Source organism: Ranitomeya variabilis, chromosome 1 (genome assembly GCF_051348905.1).
Source record: "Ranitomeya variabilis isolate aRanVar5 chromosome 1, aRanVar5.hap1, whole genome shotgun sequence".
Classification (NCBI taxonomy): Eukaryota; Metazoa; Chordata; class Amphibia; order Anura; family Dendrobatidae; genus Ranitomeya; species Ranitomeya variabilis.
Window position 1 is genome coordinate 1,100,149,957 of NC_135232.1, and position 19,041 is coordinate 1,100,168,997.

Here is a 19,041-nt window from a genome sequence, read left to right on the forward strand (position 1 = left end):
TTATGCGGCCTGGAACAGAGCAATGCTGGGCCCCCGAAAGGAGTTGGGGTGCAAATTTCACCAGCCGATTAAACAGCACCTTTGCCAGAACCTTCCTGTCTGCATTGAGAAGCGCTATGGGACGCCAATTCTCAATGCAAGACGGGTCCTTACCCTTTGACAAGATGATCAGAGCAGACCTCCTCATTGACTTCGGCAGAGTGCCCGAGGAAAGACACTCATTGAATACCTCAGTCAAGAGGGGAACCAAAACGTCCTTAAAGGTCTTATAGAATTCAGATGTTAAGCCATCTGGACCAGGCGATTTTTTTGGGGGCAAGCCCTTCAATCGCCAACTGAACTTCCTCTTCCCTGATCATTTCTGTCAAAACGTCAAGAGAGGGGTCTATCCCTGGTTCGGGGACAGCTTCTGCCAGGAAAGCCGACATCTCATCCCAATCAAGATCCCTCTTCCCCAAGAGGTGCGAGTAGAAGGATCTGACAACCTCCAGGATCCCTGATCTGGATCGCCTCAGGGACCCCGTAGTGTCGACCAGTCCTGTAACCACTTTACTATTCACTGACATCTTGCAGTTTCTGTAAGGGTCGGGCGAGCGGTACTTCCCATAATCCCTCTCAAAAACCAAAGATGCGTGTCTATCGTACTGACACCTCATAAGCAAAGATTTCACTCTGGAGATCTCCTCGCGGCTACCTCCAGTTGAGACAAGATGCTCGAGTTTCCTCCTCAGACCCTGATACAGGCTCAGACTCCTGAGGCTCGAGAGCTGGCGGAAGAATCTCGCCACCCTTTCCTTGAACATCTCCCACCACTCTGACCTACTACTACAAAGATCCAGTAAGGGTACCTGGCTCTGAAGAAAATCCTCAAAGGACTGTCTTATCTCCGCTTCTTCCAAGAGAGACGAATTGAGCCTCCAAAAGCCTCTTCCCATCCGGAGGGTCTCAGACATTCAGAGAAAACAAAATTAAACAGTGGTCGGAGAACTCCACCTCAACAACAGACACTGCTGAAGAGACAGCTTCCTCCTTTAAATAAAACCTATCTATTCTGGACCTACAGTTACCTCTATGATAGGTGAACCCCTCGTGGCCTGGGGTGTGCCGAATGTGGACATCCACCAGGCGAGCCTCACTAGCTATACTATTAAGGGCGACGCTATCATAAGTCAGCTTGTCTCTGGAACCTCCTCTATCTCGGGGCCTCGTGACAGCATTGAAGTCCCCTCCAAAGACAACCTGCCGACTTGTAAAAAGGTAGGGCTTGATCCTCATAAAGAGACACTTCCGGTCCCACTTAGATTGGGGACCATAGATGTTAATGAGCCGGAGCTCTTGTCCCTTCATGAGGACATCTAAGATCAGGCACCTCCCCATTTCTAACTCAATAACCCGTCGGCATTCCACCGGTGCGGTAAAAAGGACCGCCACTCCGCTATACGGCTCGGCCGCAAGAGACCAATAGGAGGGCCCGAGTCTCCACTCCCTCTTAGCTTTAAACACATCTGCCATGTTTGGCAGCCTGGTCTCTTGCAAAAAGAAAATGTCAGCTTCAACCCGGCTGAGAAAATCAAAGGCCGCAAATCTAGCTGTATTTGACTTTATGCTGGCGACATTAATGGACGCCAGCGTCAACGAGGTGGGTTCCGCCATCATTGGTGATTGAATTAGATGGCTTTCTTTTTCCCACTACCCTTATCCTCTGCCTCAGAGGAGGAATCCTTCCCCCTCTTTAATGACATGGAGGTATCCATTTCCACGCGTTTTTTATTTTTTTCATCCTCGTCTCCGGACTCTGGGCCAGTCCCTCCCTCCAAAGATCTTATGTTCCCAGAAGGAGGAGACTCGGCGCCCCCTGTGAGCCCCGCCGAAGCCAGAACCTCACCCTCAGCTTCCTCCTCAGAGGAAGAGATGTTTTCAAGGGCTTGGAACCGGTTAGAAAGACCAACCAGAGGGGAGTCGTTTTTTCCTTCCTTAGGTACCTTGGTCAGAGTGAGAGAAGATTTTTTTTTTCCTCCCTTCTTTCTCTTCTTTTTGGTGCCGAGCTTACGCTTGTCCTCTAGCAACTGCCTATTATCCTCATCCATACTTTCATAATGGGAGGACTCTGAGGCAGTGGCACTCTCCTCCCTGTGGATCCTCCTGACCTCCTCATCCAACTCATCATCCCTTGGGGCCTCAGCAGCAAGACTGGCATCCCTGACAGGGGCCGCCCCAGTAGCCCGAGGCTCGCCCAGCTCCCTATCCTGTCTGCGCTTGTCTAGACGCCTTAGCTGGGCAGGCGTCTTTTTATTGCTTTTCTTCCTTGGCCCCTCAGCTCCCTCACCCTTGCTAGTCCCTTCCCCAGCAGAATCAGCCTCACGGCTTTCTCCCACCGGGGTCATGACTGCGTTAGCGAAGGAGCGAGGACAACGGCTGAATGGGTGACCTAACTCACCACACAGGTGGCACCTAATCTCCACACAAGATGCAGCAAGATGGCCGACATCCCCACACAGTGCACACTTCTGCACAGTGCAGTTTGCGCTGAAGTGTGTGGGGTCGCCGCACTTGTGACAGAGCTTCGGTTGCCCCTGGTAGAAGACCAGGATACGATCCCTACCCAGGAAGGCAGATGATGGTATGTGGGCAACCGTACCACCTGAACACTTAAGTTTTACCATAAACGTCCAGGCCCCTGACCAGATACCAAACTCATCACGGTTTTTCTTTGGCATCTCCACTACCTCTCCATACCGGCCAAGCCACGTCATGATGTCATAACAAGAAAGCGACTCGTTACACGTCATCACGGTCACTTTCTTGACTTGATTTTGGCGAGACACCGCCTGAACGGCAAAGTCTCGCCAGCCGGGCTCATTTTTTGCCAACTCATAGTTCGACCAGAAAAGTTCAAGCCCCTCCGGCTGAACAAAGCTGACATCAAACTCAGGTGTGAAATAGGGATGTATCAAGGCGTAGATGTCAATCGCCTTGAAGCCCATCCTCAGCAGGAGCTCCACAACCTTCGACCTTGGAGGACATGCATCACTGCCCCTCCACCGAAGACGGACCACATTCCTACGCACACTACCCGGCCCGGCTGTTGGGAGGGACCACACTGTATCCCCCCCTCTTTGCTCTCGGAAGGCCCCGAGGCCATGCCTCTCTATCCAGAAGGATAGATCAACCTCTCGACCCTCTACCATTAGTGATCTCTCTCCCTTCTTTAGAGCCTCCAGGAGACGCCGTTGCAACATGCCGTCCCCAGAGCCCAGAGACGAGGAGGACGCCCTATTTCCCCCGGAGGTGACAGCGGCATAACTCCTGACAGGTGCTGCCACCACCGGGGGGGCAACCGGACCAGTGACCACATCCACACCAACAGCATCACCATTACCCACCTCCATAACCTCCTCACCCTCCACCAAACCAGCAACCACACCACTAGACAAAGAGTTTTCCTCATCCATACCCACCATCACATTCACTCCTGCTGGACCAGTGACAACAGGGGGTGACACTTTGGCCTCCGCATCATCAGGCACAAGGGGCTGAGTCTCCTCCACAGAACTGGAGGTGACCTCACCCCTGGTTTTATGTGTGCCCTCCGCATCATCAGTTGATATTTTCCGCTGCTTCATGGTTGCTACCAGGCGCCGTTGCTCTTTAGCTGCTGTGAGGCACCGCTGATCCTTAGCATCAGGATCTTGTTGACCAGCGGCGCCAACGCAGAACAGGACTTTGGTGGGAGGACCGGAACGCCCAGCCCCGGTAACCCCCTCACACTGCCGCCGCTTCTCAACTAAGTGATCAGCGGCAACAGCATTCAGGGGCACCGAGGCTACCGGAGCTGCCCCTGACACCGGGCTGCTCCCCCCCTCCCACTGGGGAGCGCACCACAGTATCGTGGCCTGATTTTTCGCCCGCCGCCGGGCCGCCCTCACTGTCCAGCCTCTCGGCTGATGCACTTGCTGCTACGTCCCCGCTACTACAAGCAGAGACGGAGCTCTGTGCCTCACTACCGTGCTTTGTAGTCTCCCCGCGCCTTTGCACCGGATCCACAGCAGAACCCGGGCTGGGCTGGGCAACGGGGCTTATACAGCGAGCTGACCCTGTAGCCGACTCAGGGGGTACAGGGAGGGGGGCATACACATAGCTTACCGCTTCCTGGAGCTTAGGTTTGATCTTCTTTACCTTTTTCTTGTGGCCCCCAGGTGCCTCCTCTGGCAAATCATCACCAAGATAGAAGTTCTGAAGGCACACTGGGGACTCCAGGAGCTTGATCTCTGCCATTAGCGCCCCTCCCTGGCCGATGTCACTGTCCTCCCCAGAGCCAGCAGAACTGCGACGAGATGTCATTGTCGCCTGTCCAGCAGGGAGCTCGCTGCACGTGGCCTGTGAGTGACTAAGCAGGCTGCCAGGTGGGGCTTTCTGCTGGTCATCCTCCTTCTCATCATCATCATCATCATCATCATCCTCCACCTGGCTCCTAGGCTGCAGCCCTATCTGCCTTTGCTCTCTGTTATCAGCCATTTCTCTGAATCGGTCTTCATTTTGCAATTTTTCTTTAAATGGTCCACTTTTTTCTTGGATAAAGGCTTTTCTTACCTCTAGGTCATTAATTTCCAGCTTCAGCCTTTTTACCTCAGCCTGGAATTGCGTCTTCCTGGGTCTGGAGGCGCCTGCAGCTTTTGCGCTTGTGCAGCGCAGCTCCTCCCGAAGCCTTCTCAATCTCATGCTTGCCTCTTCATTCTCACGAAGGTGGCTCATGACCCGGGAGGCATAGGTGGACACAGACTCCCGGGGTCTCTGCAGCGCCCAACCCTCCTCAGTGAGGTCAGCCTCACCTCCGTCAGCACTCAGCTTTCCTCCGGAAGGGCCGCCATCCTGCACGCTAGCAGGCTTCTCCTCCATGGAAGCCTTGCGGCTTCTCTGGGTCTCTGCACACCTGGGGGGAGTAGGAGCCACATTGCTGCGACTCCTGGTGGAGCGTCTCACCCCCGAATCCTCTGATGTGCAGGCTGGTTGCTGGTTCCTTCTGCCCCCCGCCAGCCTGGTCCGGGAAGCAGAAGCCTGGGACTTGGCTCCTTCACTCATCCCAGGAAACCCACTCCCTCCCTGGGTAAGAGAGAGAGCAGGTCCCCGGGTGGAGAGGTGGTGGTTCCCAGGAGCTCAGGAGCACACTGCAGGTTCAGCAGCGACCGCACCCACAATCAGCACAGTGAGTAGCAGCTGAGCAGAGCTGCACCCACTATTCTGCTGGTGCAGTCACTGTGTACATACATTACATTACTGATCCTGAGTTACATCCTGTATTATACTCCAGAGCTGCACTCACTATTCTGCTGGTGCAGTCACTGTGTACATACATTACATTACTGATCCTGAGTTACATCCTGTATTATACTCCAGAGCTGCACTCACTATTCTGCTGGTGCAGTCACTGTGTACATACATTACATTACTGATCCTGAGTTACATCCTGTATTATACTCCAGAGCTGCACTCACTATTCTGCTGGTGCAGTCACTGTGTACATACATTACATTACTGATCCTGAGTTACATCCTGTATTATACTCCAGAGCTGCACTCACTATTCTGCTGGTGCAGTCACTGTGTACATACATTACATTACTGATCCTGTACTGATACTGAGTTACATCCTGCATTATATTCCAGAGCTGCACTCACTATTCTGCTGGTGCAGTCACTGTGTACATACATTACATTACTGATCCTGAGTTACATCCTGTATTATACTCCAGAGCTGCACTCACTATTCTGCTGGTGCAGTCACTGTGTACATACATTATATTACTGATCCTGAGTTACATCCTGTATTATACCCCAGAGCTGCACTCACTATTCTGCTGGTGCAGTCACTGTGTACATACATTACATTACTGATCCTGAGTTACACCCTGTATTATACCTCAGAGCTGCGCTCGCTATTCTGCTGGTGCAGTCACAGTGTACATACATTACATTACTGATCCTGAGTTACCTCCTGTATTATACCCCAGAGCTGCACTCACTATTCTGCTGGTGCAGTCACTGTGTACATACATTACATTACTGATCCTGTACTGATCCTGAGTTGTGTCCGGCCCATTTTTGGGGTTATGCATAAAATTCTGTCCAATTTGCCTTTTATTCTATGACTTCTTGTATCCCAATACACACAAAGGAAATAAACATGTGTAATTGCGATACTTTTCTGGGAGAAATCCTTCATTTCCTGGAACAATTTCAAGAGTGCCAGCACTTTCGGCCATGACTGTATAGTGTTCTGTCCATCAGCGTCACAATGTGATGTTTCTCACCATTTAGATTGCGGAGGCTGCGGCTTGGAAATAAAAAATGGTCAATCACTGGTTGCCCTGGAGAAACACTGGCACTTGGACTGTTTCAAATGCAAGACATGCGGTGTCCATTTGAAGGCGGAATATATTAGCAAGTAAGTGGCTATATCTTGTATATATGGACTGTATGACGGAGACACACATATAGACTGTGGCCCAAGTATTACAGCAGGGTGGGTGATAAGTGGGTGATCGATTGTGGGTCCCAGGGAATCCGGGCTCCAGCAATGATCAAGGTGAGTCCGAAGCCCAGGACCTGCCCCAATCCTGGAATAACTGGGCTTCAGCAGTGGTTTTCTCCAGCATAGCGGTTCTCTGATCAACCACTTCGTAGACATCTTCATACCCCTCATTGCCTAGATCAGTGGAGGTCCCATAGTGTGGTCCCTGCCAGTCATAAAGCAAAGGCATGTCATGGAGATCAGATGATAAATCCGCTTAGTTGGTTGTAGTTGGGTTATATAGTCCCATATACAGATTGTATATAAAATGTTAACCCTTGCCATCCTGTTTTATCTTGCAGAGATGGGATCCCTTATTGTGAAATGGACTACCATGCTATGTTTGGCATCAAGTGTGACCACTGTGAGAAGTTCATCACTGGCCGAGTGCTGGAGGTAATCGCACCGCGCAGGAAATCTTATGAAATGCAACTTGGATTGATTGTAAATTATTATTGATTTTCTCTTCATATTGTAAAGTTTACATCTCTGTACATGTATGCAGAAGTGATGACACGCTGTCCATCTGTCACCTGATCCTACAACCAATCGGCGGCCTCAGCGGTCAAGTGACTGAATGGATGGGACATAATTTCTTCCAGTCCCACCAACACTGGAATATCGGAGATTTTCTGCTACAGATCCCTTCTTTCTGCAGATTTTAAATAGTGGATGAAATCTTCTTGAAGCTACAGTATCGTGCAAAAGTTTTAGGCAGGTGTGGAAAAAATGTAGGAATGTTTTCAAAAGCAGAAGTGTTAATAGTGTACTTCCATCAATTTACCAAATGCGAAGAGAATGAACAAAAGAAAAACCTAAATTACATCAATATTTTCTGCCTTCAAAACAGCATCAAAGCAGGAATTCATCTTGTTAGATGTGAACATAGTTTTTGAAGGATCTCGGCAAGGAGGTTGTTCCAAACATCTTGGGGACCTAACCACAAATCTTCTGTGGATGTCGCCTGTGCAAATCCTTCTGTATCTTCCTGTAATCCCAGACAGACAGGATGATGGTGAGATCAGGGCTCTGTGGGACCAAATCATCACTTCCATGTTTTCTTGTTCTTCTTTACCTTGAAGATAGTTCTTAATGATGATATTGCCTGTATGTTTGAGGTTGTTGTCCTGATTTTGTCATCATCCAGTATGTCTGTGATTACATGAAGATACAGATGGGTTTTGTACAAGCCTCATCCACAGAAGATCTGTGGTTAGTGCTCTAAAATTTTGCAGCAACCTCCCTGACGAGTTCCATCAAAAACTGTGTGTAAGGGTACCTAGACGAACTGATGATTCTATTTAGATTTTTCTTTTGTTCGTTCTCTTTGCATTTTGTTAGTTGATAAATATAAGCTGTGAAAAAAATTTTTTTAAGCATTCTTACTATGCGGCCTTTTTTCCACACCTGCCTAAAAAATTTTTTGCTCAGTTCATTGCTTCATACAGAATTTCTTGACACGTTCAAAAGCAATAAGATTTTCAAGCAGAAACATCTGCTATTTTTCTATAGCGTTTTTGCAGCCTTATAATTAGTGCTTACTTCGGACAGGTTTCCTTAAAGGGAATCTGTCACCCCAAAATTCGCCTGTAAGCTAAGGCCACCGGCATCAGGGGCTTATCCTCAGCATTCTGTAATGCTGTAGATAAGCCCCCGATGTATCCTGAAAGATGAGAAAAAGAGGTTAGATTATACTCACCCAGGGGTGGTCCCAGTTCGGTTTGGGTCCGATGGGTGTCGCGGTCCGGTCCGGGGCCTCCCATCTTCATCCGATGACGTCCTCTTCTTTTCTTCCTGTCGCAGCGCCGGGAAAGATCAGAGAGCCCCGGCGCCTGCGCACTGCAGTACTTTGCTCTGTCCTCAACAGGGCAGACAAAGTACGCCTGCGCCGGAGCCACAGCGTGAAGACAAGAAGAGGACGTCATCCTATGAAGATGGGAGGTCCCTGACCGGACCGCGACGCCCATCGGACCGGACCGCAGCGGGACCGCCCCTGGGTGAGTATAATCTAACCTCTTTTTCTCATCTTTCAGGTTACATCGGGGGCTTATCTACAGCATTACAGAATGCTGCAGATAAGCCCCTGATGGCGGTGGCCTTAGCTTATAGGCGAATTTTGGGGTAACAGATTCCCTTTAAGGATCTATTTCAAAGAATTAACATTCTTCTCAATCTAAGGCCGGTTTCACACGTCAGTGCATCCGGTACGTGTGGTGACAGTTTCCTCACTTACCGGAGACACTGACACACGTAGACACATTAAAATGAATGTGTCTCTGCACATGTCAGCGTGTTTTCACGGACCGTGTGTCAGTATGCAAAACACGGAGACATGTCAGTGTTCATGGGAGCGCACGGATCACACGGAGCCATACAAGTCAATGGGTGCATGTAAACATGTACCGCACATGGATGCCGTCCGTGTGCCTTCCGTGTGCTTTTTTAAAGTCATAGGGTTAAAATTGAAACAAATTGTTTCAAAACACGGACACGGACAGCACACGGACGAGACACACGGATGACACACGGATAGCTCCGGGACCGTTTCTTCACGTTCTAGAAAAATCTGGACGTGTGAGACTGGCCTAACACAAAACTGGATTTCCCCAAAAAAATGAATAGTAAGAGTTTTCCAAGAGTTTTGAAGCAGTTTTGAAGAGGATTTTAGAGTTCATCTACTCCGAAAATCTCCTAAGAAAACTCTGTAAGGGTAGGTGCACATGACCCTTTCATCTTCATCTGGGAAAAACCATCTGATCAAATTCTCATCAGAATACGGTAATCAGAGTGGCATCAGTGTTTCCCAGAGGTGGAAGAAAAAAAAATAACTTTCTCCGCCGTCTCCATTCTGCCAGTCCATGAAAATCAGACCACCCTTGTGTGGCTGAATATTTTCCACGGACCCAAAGACTTTGTAGCATTTCACCCGCTACGGGTCTAGGGGACACTCGCTTAGGTGCGGCGGATGACACTCAGGAGACACGTTTCCTTAAAAGATCACAGGTTTATTGCTCCATAAACCACATTGCAACAGGAACAACAGGTAAACAGTCTTACGTCAGACAGATGATTCCTCAATGTCCATAGTAGAGCTCCGCTCTCTCACAGACCTGTAGGCACACAGGTCCTGCTATGCCCAGCACGTAGGCTCTCCTGCCTAAATGGTCTCTGTGTGTTGTTCAGGACGTCTGTCCCCACGTGGAACCGTCCAACCGACAGGCCACTCTGCAGTGTCCAGCCAGGACACCTGGAAGTGTGTCCACCCTGACACACACCCACACACTCACTCCATGTGCTACACACACATCCTTACATAGGTGTAACCACACCCAGGTACCTGTCACATGGCTAGTCTGGTGAGCGTGACATCACCACAGGTCCTTACACACAAAACCATCTTACGTGTTCAGACACGCCTCTTTGGGTGGGTTTGTAGGTGACTGAACCCACCCATCTCTCCAATCACATGGAAGCCTTCCCAATGTAAACAAATCCCTCAGCAGTAGACCTGCTTGAGCAAAACATACCCAGGCTTCCATCACAGGGCCACCCACCTCTGCGATACATACCGTCCATCAATCACATGACCAGTCGCTATGCCACATATTCCCCCCCTCTGCCTAAAGCCGTGGGGCTTGGCACTTTCTATTACCCGACCAGAGGTCCTTCTCTGTCGTACCTTACAGTCAAACCGTCTGTCAAAGTCAGGGCCTGTTACTGAACCCTTTCATCGGCATTCGTCAACCATTTCCGTCACACCCTTTGATAAAGACGACCCCTTGTCATCTCGTCTCAGTCGGATTTGGGCAACATGGTCAACCTGGCGTCACACTCGCCTTGCACCCAAACAACCTGTCTGGACTGACTCTTTGTCAACACGTCCGCTACCGGGTCTCCCACGCAAGTCACTCAGGGTAGCTACCCTCTTAGCTGTGAGATCAGTTGTGGACAGCATCACTAACTGATTAGTTTCTGGGGACCAATTCACCTTACATGCCCCCACAGCCTTCTTGAACTCTTCATGCATAGACTCCCTGGCACAGGCCTCTCTCAGGTACGTCTATCATACATCTGAACAAGGAACTCTCCTTCTCTTCAGCTGTCACCAGACACCCATTTTGTTCAGCTTTCAGAGCCAACTTCCTCTGAACATCACCAGCTTCCAGACGTATCCACCATCTCTTGCATGGCATGACCATTCCTTCCAATGACTTTCTTCTATTAGGCTCTCACACGGCACTCAGCAGCCTATCTCCAAAGCTCCTCTTGCTTTAACCGGGTTTCTACTTCAGGCCCCATTCCATTGGTGGCCTCTTCTTTACTGTACTCCCTTTTCCTGAGAGTCACAGTCACCCGCATAATCTGTGTCACCCCTCATAGAATGGCGAACCCCAAAGTCACACTCTTTCCGGCAGTCAGCTCCACACATTCTATCCATCACACCACTAACAGTCATATTGTGGCACACATCAGGTGACGTCATGTCCGTAAGTTGGGACCCTCCACCATTTTCCTTGGTCACGCCTGACTTAGGACTGTCAACTATAGGGGGTGCATTCTCTGCATTAACTTTCACACACAATAATTCATTTGCCCGAGACAACAGTCCGACTGAGTCACGCTTTTGGGATGCTCCGCCCCCTTTTGGGAAACCACCATCCCGCGGGACTCCACCCCCTTTTGGGCAACTACTACTTTTTGGGTTACCGCCCCCCTTTTGGGACTCCGCCCCTTTTTTGGAAACCACCATTCGGCGGAACTCCACCCTTTTTTGGGCAACTACTACCTTTTGGGTTACCGCCCCCTTTTGGGACTCCACCCCTTTTTTTGGAAACCACCATTCAGCGGAACTCCACCCTTTTTTAGACTCCGCCCCTTTTAGGGCTACCACCCCCTTGTGGGCTATTTTCTCCTTTAGGGCCACCACCCCCTTTAGGGACACCACCCCACTCTGGGGTACACCCCGTGGACTTCCCCACAGTACTCTCAAGCCCCAACAGTTCCACAATATATATCTCTTTAGGTCGGCACTGGCCCTTTAAGAGTCTGCACGACCTGGAACACAATTTTTTTTTTTTTTTCAATCCTTCACCAGCTCCTGCTGGCACTGCTACAGCTCCTGCTGCAGACACAAATCTCCGACACCTCTGGGTGTCGATCACAAACAACTGCTGCCGCCACTGCAGCTCCTGCTGCTGCAGAACCTCTTGCTGCAACCACGCTGCACTGCTCAACCGCAGACTTCGTGGACCCGCTGATCCACAGCAAGCCGCTTGTCACCTTCGTGGACCCGCCGATCCACAGCAAACTTCGTAACCCCGCCGAGTTACCGCCAGACGCCTTCAGTCTTCGTGGCCCCGCCGAGCCACAGCAAGTTGATCAGAGAAGAGAAAAGAAATACATGGACTCGCCGGTCCACAGCAAGCACCTGCACACGTGCTTTATAGAAAAACACAGTCTCTCACTGACCCCGGTCAGTATAATACACGGTTTTCAGACCGTAACACACCCGGCTTTACAGCCCAAACACAATTTATCACTGACCCCGGTCAGTATAATACACGGTTTTCAGACCGTTACCCGTTGGCAACTTTTACAGGTTCCTGGACACCCCTCGGCCTCAGAGGTGCCCAGACGCAATGTCTCTCTCTCCAATCTGACCCCGGTCAGTACACCACGGATCTCCATCCGTTCCCTGTCATTGCCACACAGGTTCCCGGATCCCTCTTCTCCTCAGAGGTATCCTTTTTCCTTCCAATCTGACCCTGGTCAGTACACCACGGATCTCCATCCGTCACCTGTCATTGCCACACAGGTTCCCGGATCCCTCTTCTCCTCAGAGATATCCCATAAACAGCAGTTCTCACTGACCCCGGTCAGTATTTACTCGCGGTTGTCAAGACCGTCCACTCTTCTGGCTCAGACCAGCCAGCGCTGCAACCTGTGGTCCTTGGATCGTTGCCCGCATTCTCCACCAATTGTAGCATTTCACCCGCTACGGGTCTAGGGGACACTCGCTTAGGTGCGGCGGATGACACTCAGGAGACACGTTTCCTTAAAAGTTCACAGGTTTATTGCTCCATAAACCACATTGCAACAGGAACAAGAGGTAAACAGTCTTACGTCAGACAGGTGATTCCCCAATGTCCATAGTAGAGCTCCGCTCTCTCACAGACCTGTAGGCACACAGGTCCTGCTATGTCCAGCACATAGGCTCTCCAGCCTAAATGGTCTCTGTGTGTTGTTCAGGACGTCTGTCCCCACGTGGAACCGTCCAACCGACAGGTCACTCTGCAGTGTCCAGCCAGGACACCTGGGAGTGTGTCCACCCTGACACACACCCACACACTCACTCCATGTGCTACACACACCTCCTTTACATAGGTGTAACCACACCCAGGTACCTGTCACATGGCTAGTCAGGTGAGCGTGACATCACCACAGGTCCTTACACACAAAACCATCTTACGTGTTCAGACACGCCTCTTTGGGTGGGTTTGTAGGTGACTGAACCCACCCATCTCTCCAATCACCTGGAAGCCTTCCCAATGTAAACAAATCCCTCAGCAGTAGACCTGCTTGAGCAAAACATACCCAGGCTTCCATCACAGGGCCCCCCACCTCTGCGATACCTACCGTCCATCAATCACATGACTAGTCGCTATGCCACAACTTGCATTGCCGATTTTGATCCTACACTCAGATCAAAATCCGACACGTGTCCGATTCTTTCCTTGCACCACTTGGTCTGACAAAAAAATCGGACATGTGCACAGCCCCATAGAATATCATGGGTACGAGTGCCATCTGTGAAAATCACAAATAGCGCTCATCCGATGTAATCGGTCGTGTGCGCGATCCCTTTGAGAGAGTGACCAAAGTGCTCAAGATCTGTGGCAGTTTCAACATATGAAGCCTAGGAATATCATAAATTTGGCATATTTACTCACTATGGGTGAATGTACGAGTTCTGTAGAGGGTACCCCATCTTTAAATTTTTACTTTTTGAATGTATTTTATTGATTTATTTTGGACTTTTTGCAGCCTTTTGTGCCTATATAAATTCTGCAGCCAAAAATTTGTAACTTAGGTTCCATTGTATTTTAAAAAACATCTCCATGCCACGTGTCACCCCCAAGACATGGCGGGAAGTGACACGTAGTAAAAAGAAATCCTTTATTTCACATTACTCCCTGTCACATGGAGAGTTACAAACCATGGCCCATCTGCACCGCAGAGCATGCGAAGGATTAGTTATTAATGAATTTGTTTGTAAGATGTGGTGACTGTGGTAAATGACAGGATCTTCTCTCTGTGCAGCCTGTTGGCAGATGAATCGGTGACGACTGGCAATACAGCCAATACAGATTTTTTTTTTTTGTTTATGTTTATTGCTTTATGCAAAAGTGCTAAAAAATGGAAAACAATGTAAATCTATGTTAATAGGAATCCCACTAATTATCTGATTAAGGGGGTTACAGCAAAGTGGAACTGGTACTGCAAGTCTCTACTATGCACTTGTTATGTAGGAGAGCTTGCAGTACCCTTTACGGCCACTACACAATGTATTGAGCTGGGTCCCCTTCCATCATCCAATCAAAGTGCTTGGCGGTATTCAAACTCTTACTAATCTGATATCAAAGTCCCAGAAAACCCCTTTCTTCCATTTTGCTATGGTAGACTGATATATAGACCGTAAACAACATTCAGTGTTGTCATACTAAGGACAAATACCCATTTAAGCCAAGAATTAACATATTTGACTCTTAAAGAGAATCTGTCAACAGGTTTTTGCAACTTCTTCTGAGAGCAGCATAATATAGTAAAAGAGACCCCGGTTCCAGCGATGTATCACTTAGTTTACTGGGTGCAGCGGTTGTGACACAATCAGAGTTTTCGGGTGTAGCATGTAGCCGAGCTCAGAAAGCTAACCCCGCCCACACCACTTTATGTGACAGCTGCTAATCAGTACTAGGGGCGTGGTTGGACTAGGAGGCACGCGGGCAACTAGTCTGACAGTGAAAAAACTCTTCTCATATTGAAACCACAGCACACAACCTAGTAAGTGACATATCGTTGAAATCAGTGTCTCAGCCCCTACATCATACTGCCCTTAGATTACATAGCAAACACCTGCTGACAGATTCCCTTTAAGTCTAGAATAAATCTTTTCTAGTAATCTTCTGGCACATCCAGATGGTCTATATCAAAAATATGGTGAATTGAGTTGTGGAGAGAAACCCATTGTAAGAAATCTTATTCCTTATTTGTAGGCCGGGGAGAAACATTATCATCCCACATGTGCGCGCTGTGTCCGTTGCAACCAGATGTTTGCCGAGGGGGAGGAGATGTACCTGCAAGGTGAGCTTTCTGTTATCCTATACCACCATGATGTTTCATGTCATAGTGTACAGACTTCAGGAAGGGTCCTACAGGACGGTATTAAGGTGCTTTTACACTGCACAATTACCATGGACGAGTGTTCCTAGGAAAGCTCATTTCACGATAATTGTGCAGTCTCAACATACTGGCAATCACCCGACGAACAAGCAAAACATTGGCTGAAATTATCTTTTGGTTTGCACCTTTGTCGCTAGTACATCATCCTGTGTAAACATGTGCTGCCGAGAGCAATGGCAGCCCATCTACTACATATCATTCAGTGTGAATCTGCCTGTGTAACTCACTATTAAAGTTTGGGGATCTCAGAACTCTTTTCCATTGGCTCATATGGGGGAAAAGAAGGATCTGACATGTTCTCTTCTTTGTTCCTACATCATCGAAGATGTCCTCTCCGCATTATTACAGACATGGTTGCTCGGCTGTGATAGAAGGAATACTGTAGGTCTTGGCCGATGGAATATTCAGACACCTACTGCCTAAAGTGTGTGGCCAGTTTGAGGCAGCCCCTTCTTCCCACCCACTCTGGGTTGTCTTGGTACTTTGCTACCTCCTTTTTCGTGATGCTGTTGAGATGGTTCTCCTCAGTCACTGCATGCTGCTGTGTGACATCTGCAGGATCCATATAATTCCTGTCCATAAGGCGAGCTTGTGGGTTATCAGTAGGTAGAGGGGAGTAAGTTGCTTTCGGATAACTCTGAATGTGGTGTATTTCCCTTGAGAACAAACGATCAGGCATATTGACATGGATTAGCCTTATCCTTCTTTACCTGACATCTCCTGTCTAGGAAAATAACACACTAAAGGGCTGGTTTCATGGGTTTACCTCAACAGAGAGGAGTTAGAAGACCGCAGCGTCTGATTTCTCCTACTCCTGCACTGATTAGAAGCATTTCACCATCATATTAAATGGTGCAGGTTTCTTTTAGCAGTGCAGGGGTTAATCTGCTCACTTGAGAGCTGGAAGCTTTCCTGCATTAAGGCTCTCAGCTGTTCACTGTTAGCCACTCCCATCTCCTATATAATCTGGGCCCTGGCAAGCTCTCATTGTCAGAGTAGCGTATGCTACATGGCTCTGGTGGTTGTTGGTGGTTGGTATTGGAGAAGGAATTTGGTGGATTTATCTGTGACTGTTGCTAGGGTTTGAGTATGTGATAATTGCCTTTTCTTCTCCCACTTTGGTTTAACCCCATCTTCCACTCCCCGATGCATTTCTTTTGTTTGTATGAGTGTATTTGTATGTTTGGTATTTTTTGTTATCCCTGTTCATTTTACCTTGTTAGTCTGGTTGGTGTATAACGGTATACTACTACTCCCCTCTTCCCTGGTTGGGGGAAGGGTACAGACTGAGGGCGGATTCAGGAGCTAAGGCAAGGTATGTGGCCCCAGCATCTTCACCATCAGAAGTAATCTGGGGAAAACGGCGAGCTAGGGCGTCCCTAGCATTAGGGACAGGAAAGGAGCCCATGATTCCGAGACACCCGACAACAGAGTCGTGACAGCTGGCCACTGCTACCAAATTTTTTATGAATGTGACAAATTTAAGTAAAACTTCTGCTAATAAAATAAGTGGAGAGTGTGGTTGCAGTCTAAATAGACTGGGCTAGAAAACCACAGGAGTCTGTGCATCGGCAGCAAATACTCCCAGTAGCAAAAGAGAACATGGATGGAGGTAAAATAAGTAACGAGTACACAATACAAAGTGGTAAACTTGTTTGCTTTATAGCTATGGGCGACAAGTAATGTAAAAGTGAGCACAACCTTTAGGAAAGGTGGAACAGTAATGGGGTTAAACAATACCCTGGAGTCGACTCCGTTACTTACTGACTATAAATAGTGGCAGAACTATATATAGCCGGTGCCATTGTCAAAGACGGATGTTATATTTAGAGACAACCAGACATATCCCTGAATTACAACACCCGGTCTTATTTTATGTGTTGCTGACGTGATAATAATAATAATGGCCGGACATTGAACTTTGACATTTTTCCTACAATAGCCATTTTATATATGAACAATCAAGAAAAAATGATATATCAGGCTGGTCATAGACACGTGTAGGCTACATGGTGAATATTAGATTTTTTTCTGTGCCATATTTGGCTAAATTAAAGACTTTTCTCTCTTCTTATCATTTTTTCCTACATGCAGACAGCAGGGTTAACTTACAGGGCTGGAAAGTTTAAAAAAAAGTAAAATGGTGCAAATTGTAGTGCAAATCTACACTGGCCCACAACAGGCGTAGACTTCATTTTTTTTCTTTTTTTATAGTCTGGAAAATGTATTAAGAGAAATATTTTTGCACATCTCACTCTGTTCGGGTTATCAACCATTTGGTCAGGTTTTTTTTTATTAATTTCATGTATTTTGGACCAAAAATCATTTTTGTATTTGGTTTTTATTTAATACTTTGCCTTCTATAGCCTCTGTGTTGCACTTTTTATTGCTGGATACAGAATGAGTTAACTGAGATTCCGCCAGTGAGCTCGTTCTGACAGCTAATTTATGACCGCAGATCACATTGAAGTTGAGTGTGCAGAGAAACAAAAAGCCTGTAAAAGTCAAATTGTGCAACATTTTTAATGAAACTCAATTAAAAAAATGACTTTTAGACCAAAGTGCATACATTTAAGCAAAAAAAAAATTATAAAATACAAGTCTTAATAAATCTCCTGTTTTGCGTTTTCAGTTTCTCTTTTCTGAGGTGTCCTCTTGCCGTCAATGAGTATGTTCTCTATCACTGGCAATTAAATATTCTGATCTAATTATGGATGTTTTCTTTTTCCATAGGGAACTCAATATGGCATCCAATTTGCAGACAAGCAGCCAAAACAGAAGAAAGAAACAAGGTAAATGATTATTTCTTAATATGATAATGTATAAGAAACAGACGCCCTTATAATATCTGCAGGATCCAAAATAAATGCAGGAAAGGAAATGATAAACCCACAAATATATGACAACAGCGGGAGGGATTTCCCAAATTAATACATATACTGATGTCCTGTCCTTAAATAGTGTGCCAAGCGCAAAACTATCTTTATTTACTGCTCAAAAAAATAAAGGGAACGCTAAAATCCCACATCCTAGATATCTCTGAATGAAATATTCCAGTTGTAAATCTTTATTCATTACATAGTGGAATGTGTTGAGAACAATAAAACCTAAAAATGATCAACGTAAATCACAACTAATATCCCACGGAGGTCTGAAGTTGGAATGATGCTCAAAATCAAAGTGGAAAATGAAGTTACAGGCTGATCCAACTTCAACTGAAATGCCTTAAGACAAGGAAACGATGCTCAGTAGTGTGTGTGGCCTCCACGTGCCTGTATGACCTCCCTACAATGCCTGGGCATGCTCCTGATGAGGCGGCGGATGGTCTCCTGAGGGATCTCCTCCCAGACTTGGACTAAAGTATCCACCAACTCCTGGACAGTCTGTGGTGCAACGTGACGTTGGTGGATGGTGCGAGACATGATGTCCCAGATGTGTTCAATCAGATTCAGGTCTGGGGAACGGGCGGGCCAGTCCATAGCTTCAATGCCTTTATCTTGCAGGAACTGCTGACACACTCCAGCCACATGAGGTCTGGCATTGTCCTGCATTAGGAGGAACCCAGGGCCAACCGCACCAGCATATGGTCTCACAAGGAGTTTGAGGATCTCATCTCGGTACCTAATGGCAGTCAGGCTACCTCTGGAGAGCACATGGAGGGCTGTGCAGCCTTCCAAAGAATTGCCACCCAACACCATTACTGACCCACTGCCAAACCAATTATGCTGAACGGTGTTGCAGGCAGCAGATCGCTCTCCATGGCGTCTCCAGACTGTCGTGGCTGTCACATGCTCAGTGTGAACCTGCTTTCATCTGTGAAGAGCACAGGGCGCCAGTGGCGAATTTGCCAATCCTGGTGTTCTGTGGCAAATGCCAAGCATCCTGCACGATGTTGGGCTGTGAGTACAACCCCCATCTGTGGACGTCGGGCCTTCAGACCATCCTCATGGAGTCGGTTTCTAACCATTTGTGCAGACACATGCACATTTGTGGCCTGCTGGAGGTCATTTTGTA

At 47.9% G+C, this 19,041-nt stretch overlaps 1 protein-coding gene across 3 annotated transcripts in view; it reads left to right on the forward strand.

Annotated features, from left to right (window-relative positions):
• The window catches only part of ABLIM2 (actin binding LIM protein family member 2), a 200,883-nt gene that overhangs the window by 107,973 nt on the left and 73,869 nt on the right, over positions 1 to 19,041 (forward strand). For all 3 annotated transcript variants that reach the window (XR_013220102.1, XR_013220101.1, XM_077280086.1), the window contains exons 5-8: positions 6,315 to 6,441; positions 6,870 to 6,963; positions 14,841 to 14,928; positions 17,761 to 17,819. Coding sequence is in view for 1 of the 3 variants with exons in the window: in XM_077280086.1 (XP_077136201.1) it covers positions 6,315 to 6,441; positions 6,870 to 6,963; positions 14,841 to 14,928; positions 17,761 to 17,819 (368 nt within the window). In the remaining 2 variants the exon portion in view is untranslated. The remainder of the gene's footprint in view (positions 1 to 6,314; positions 6,442 to 6,869; positions 6,964 to 14,840; positions 14,929 to 17,760; positions 17,820 to 19,041) is intronic.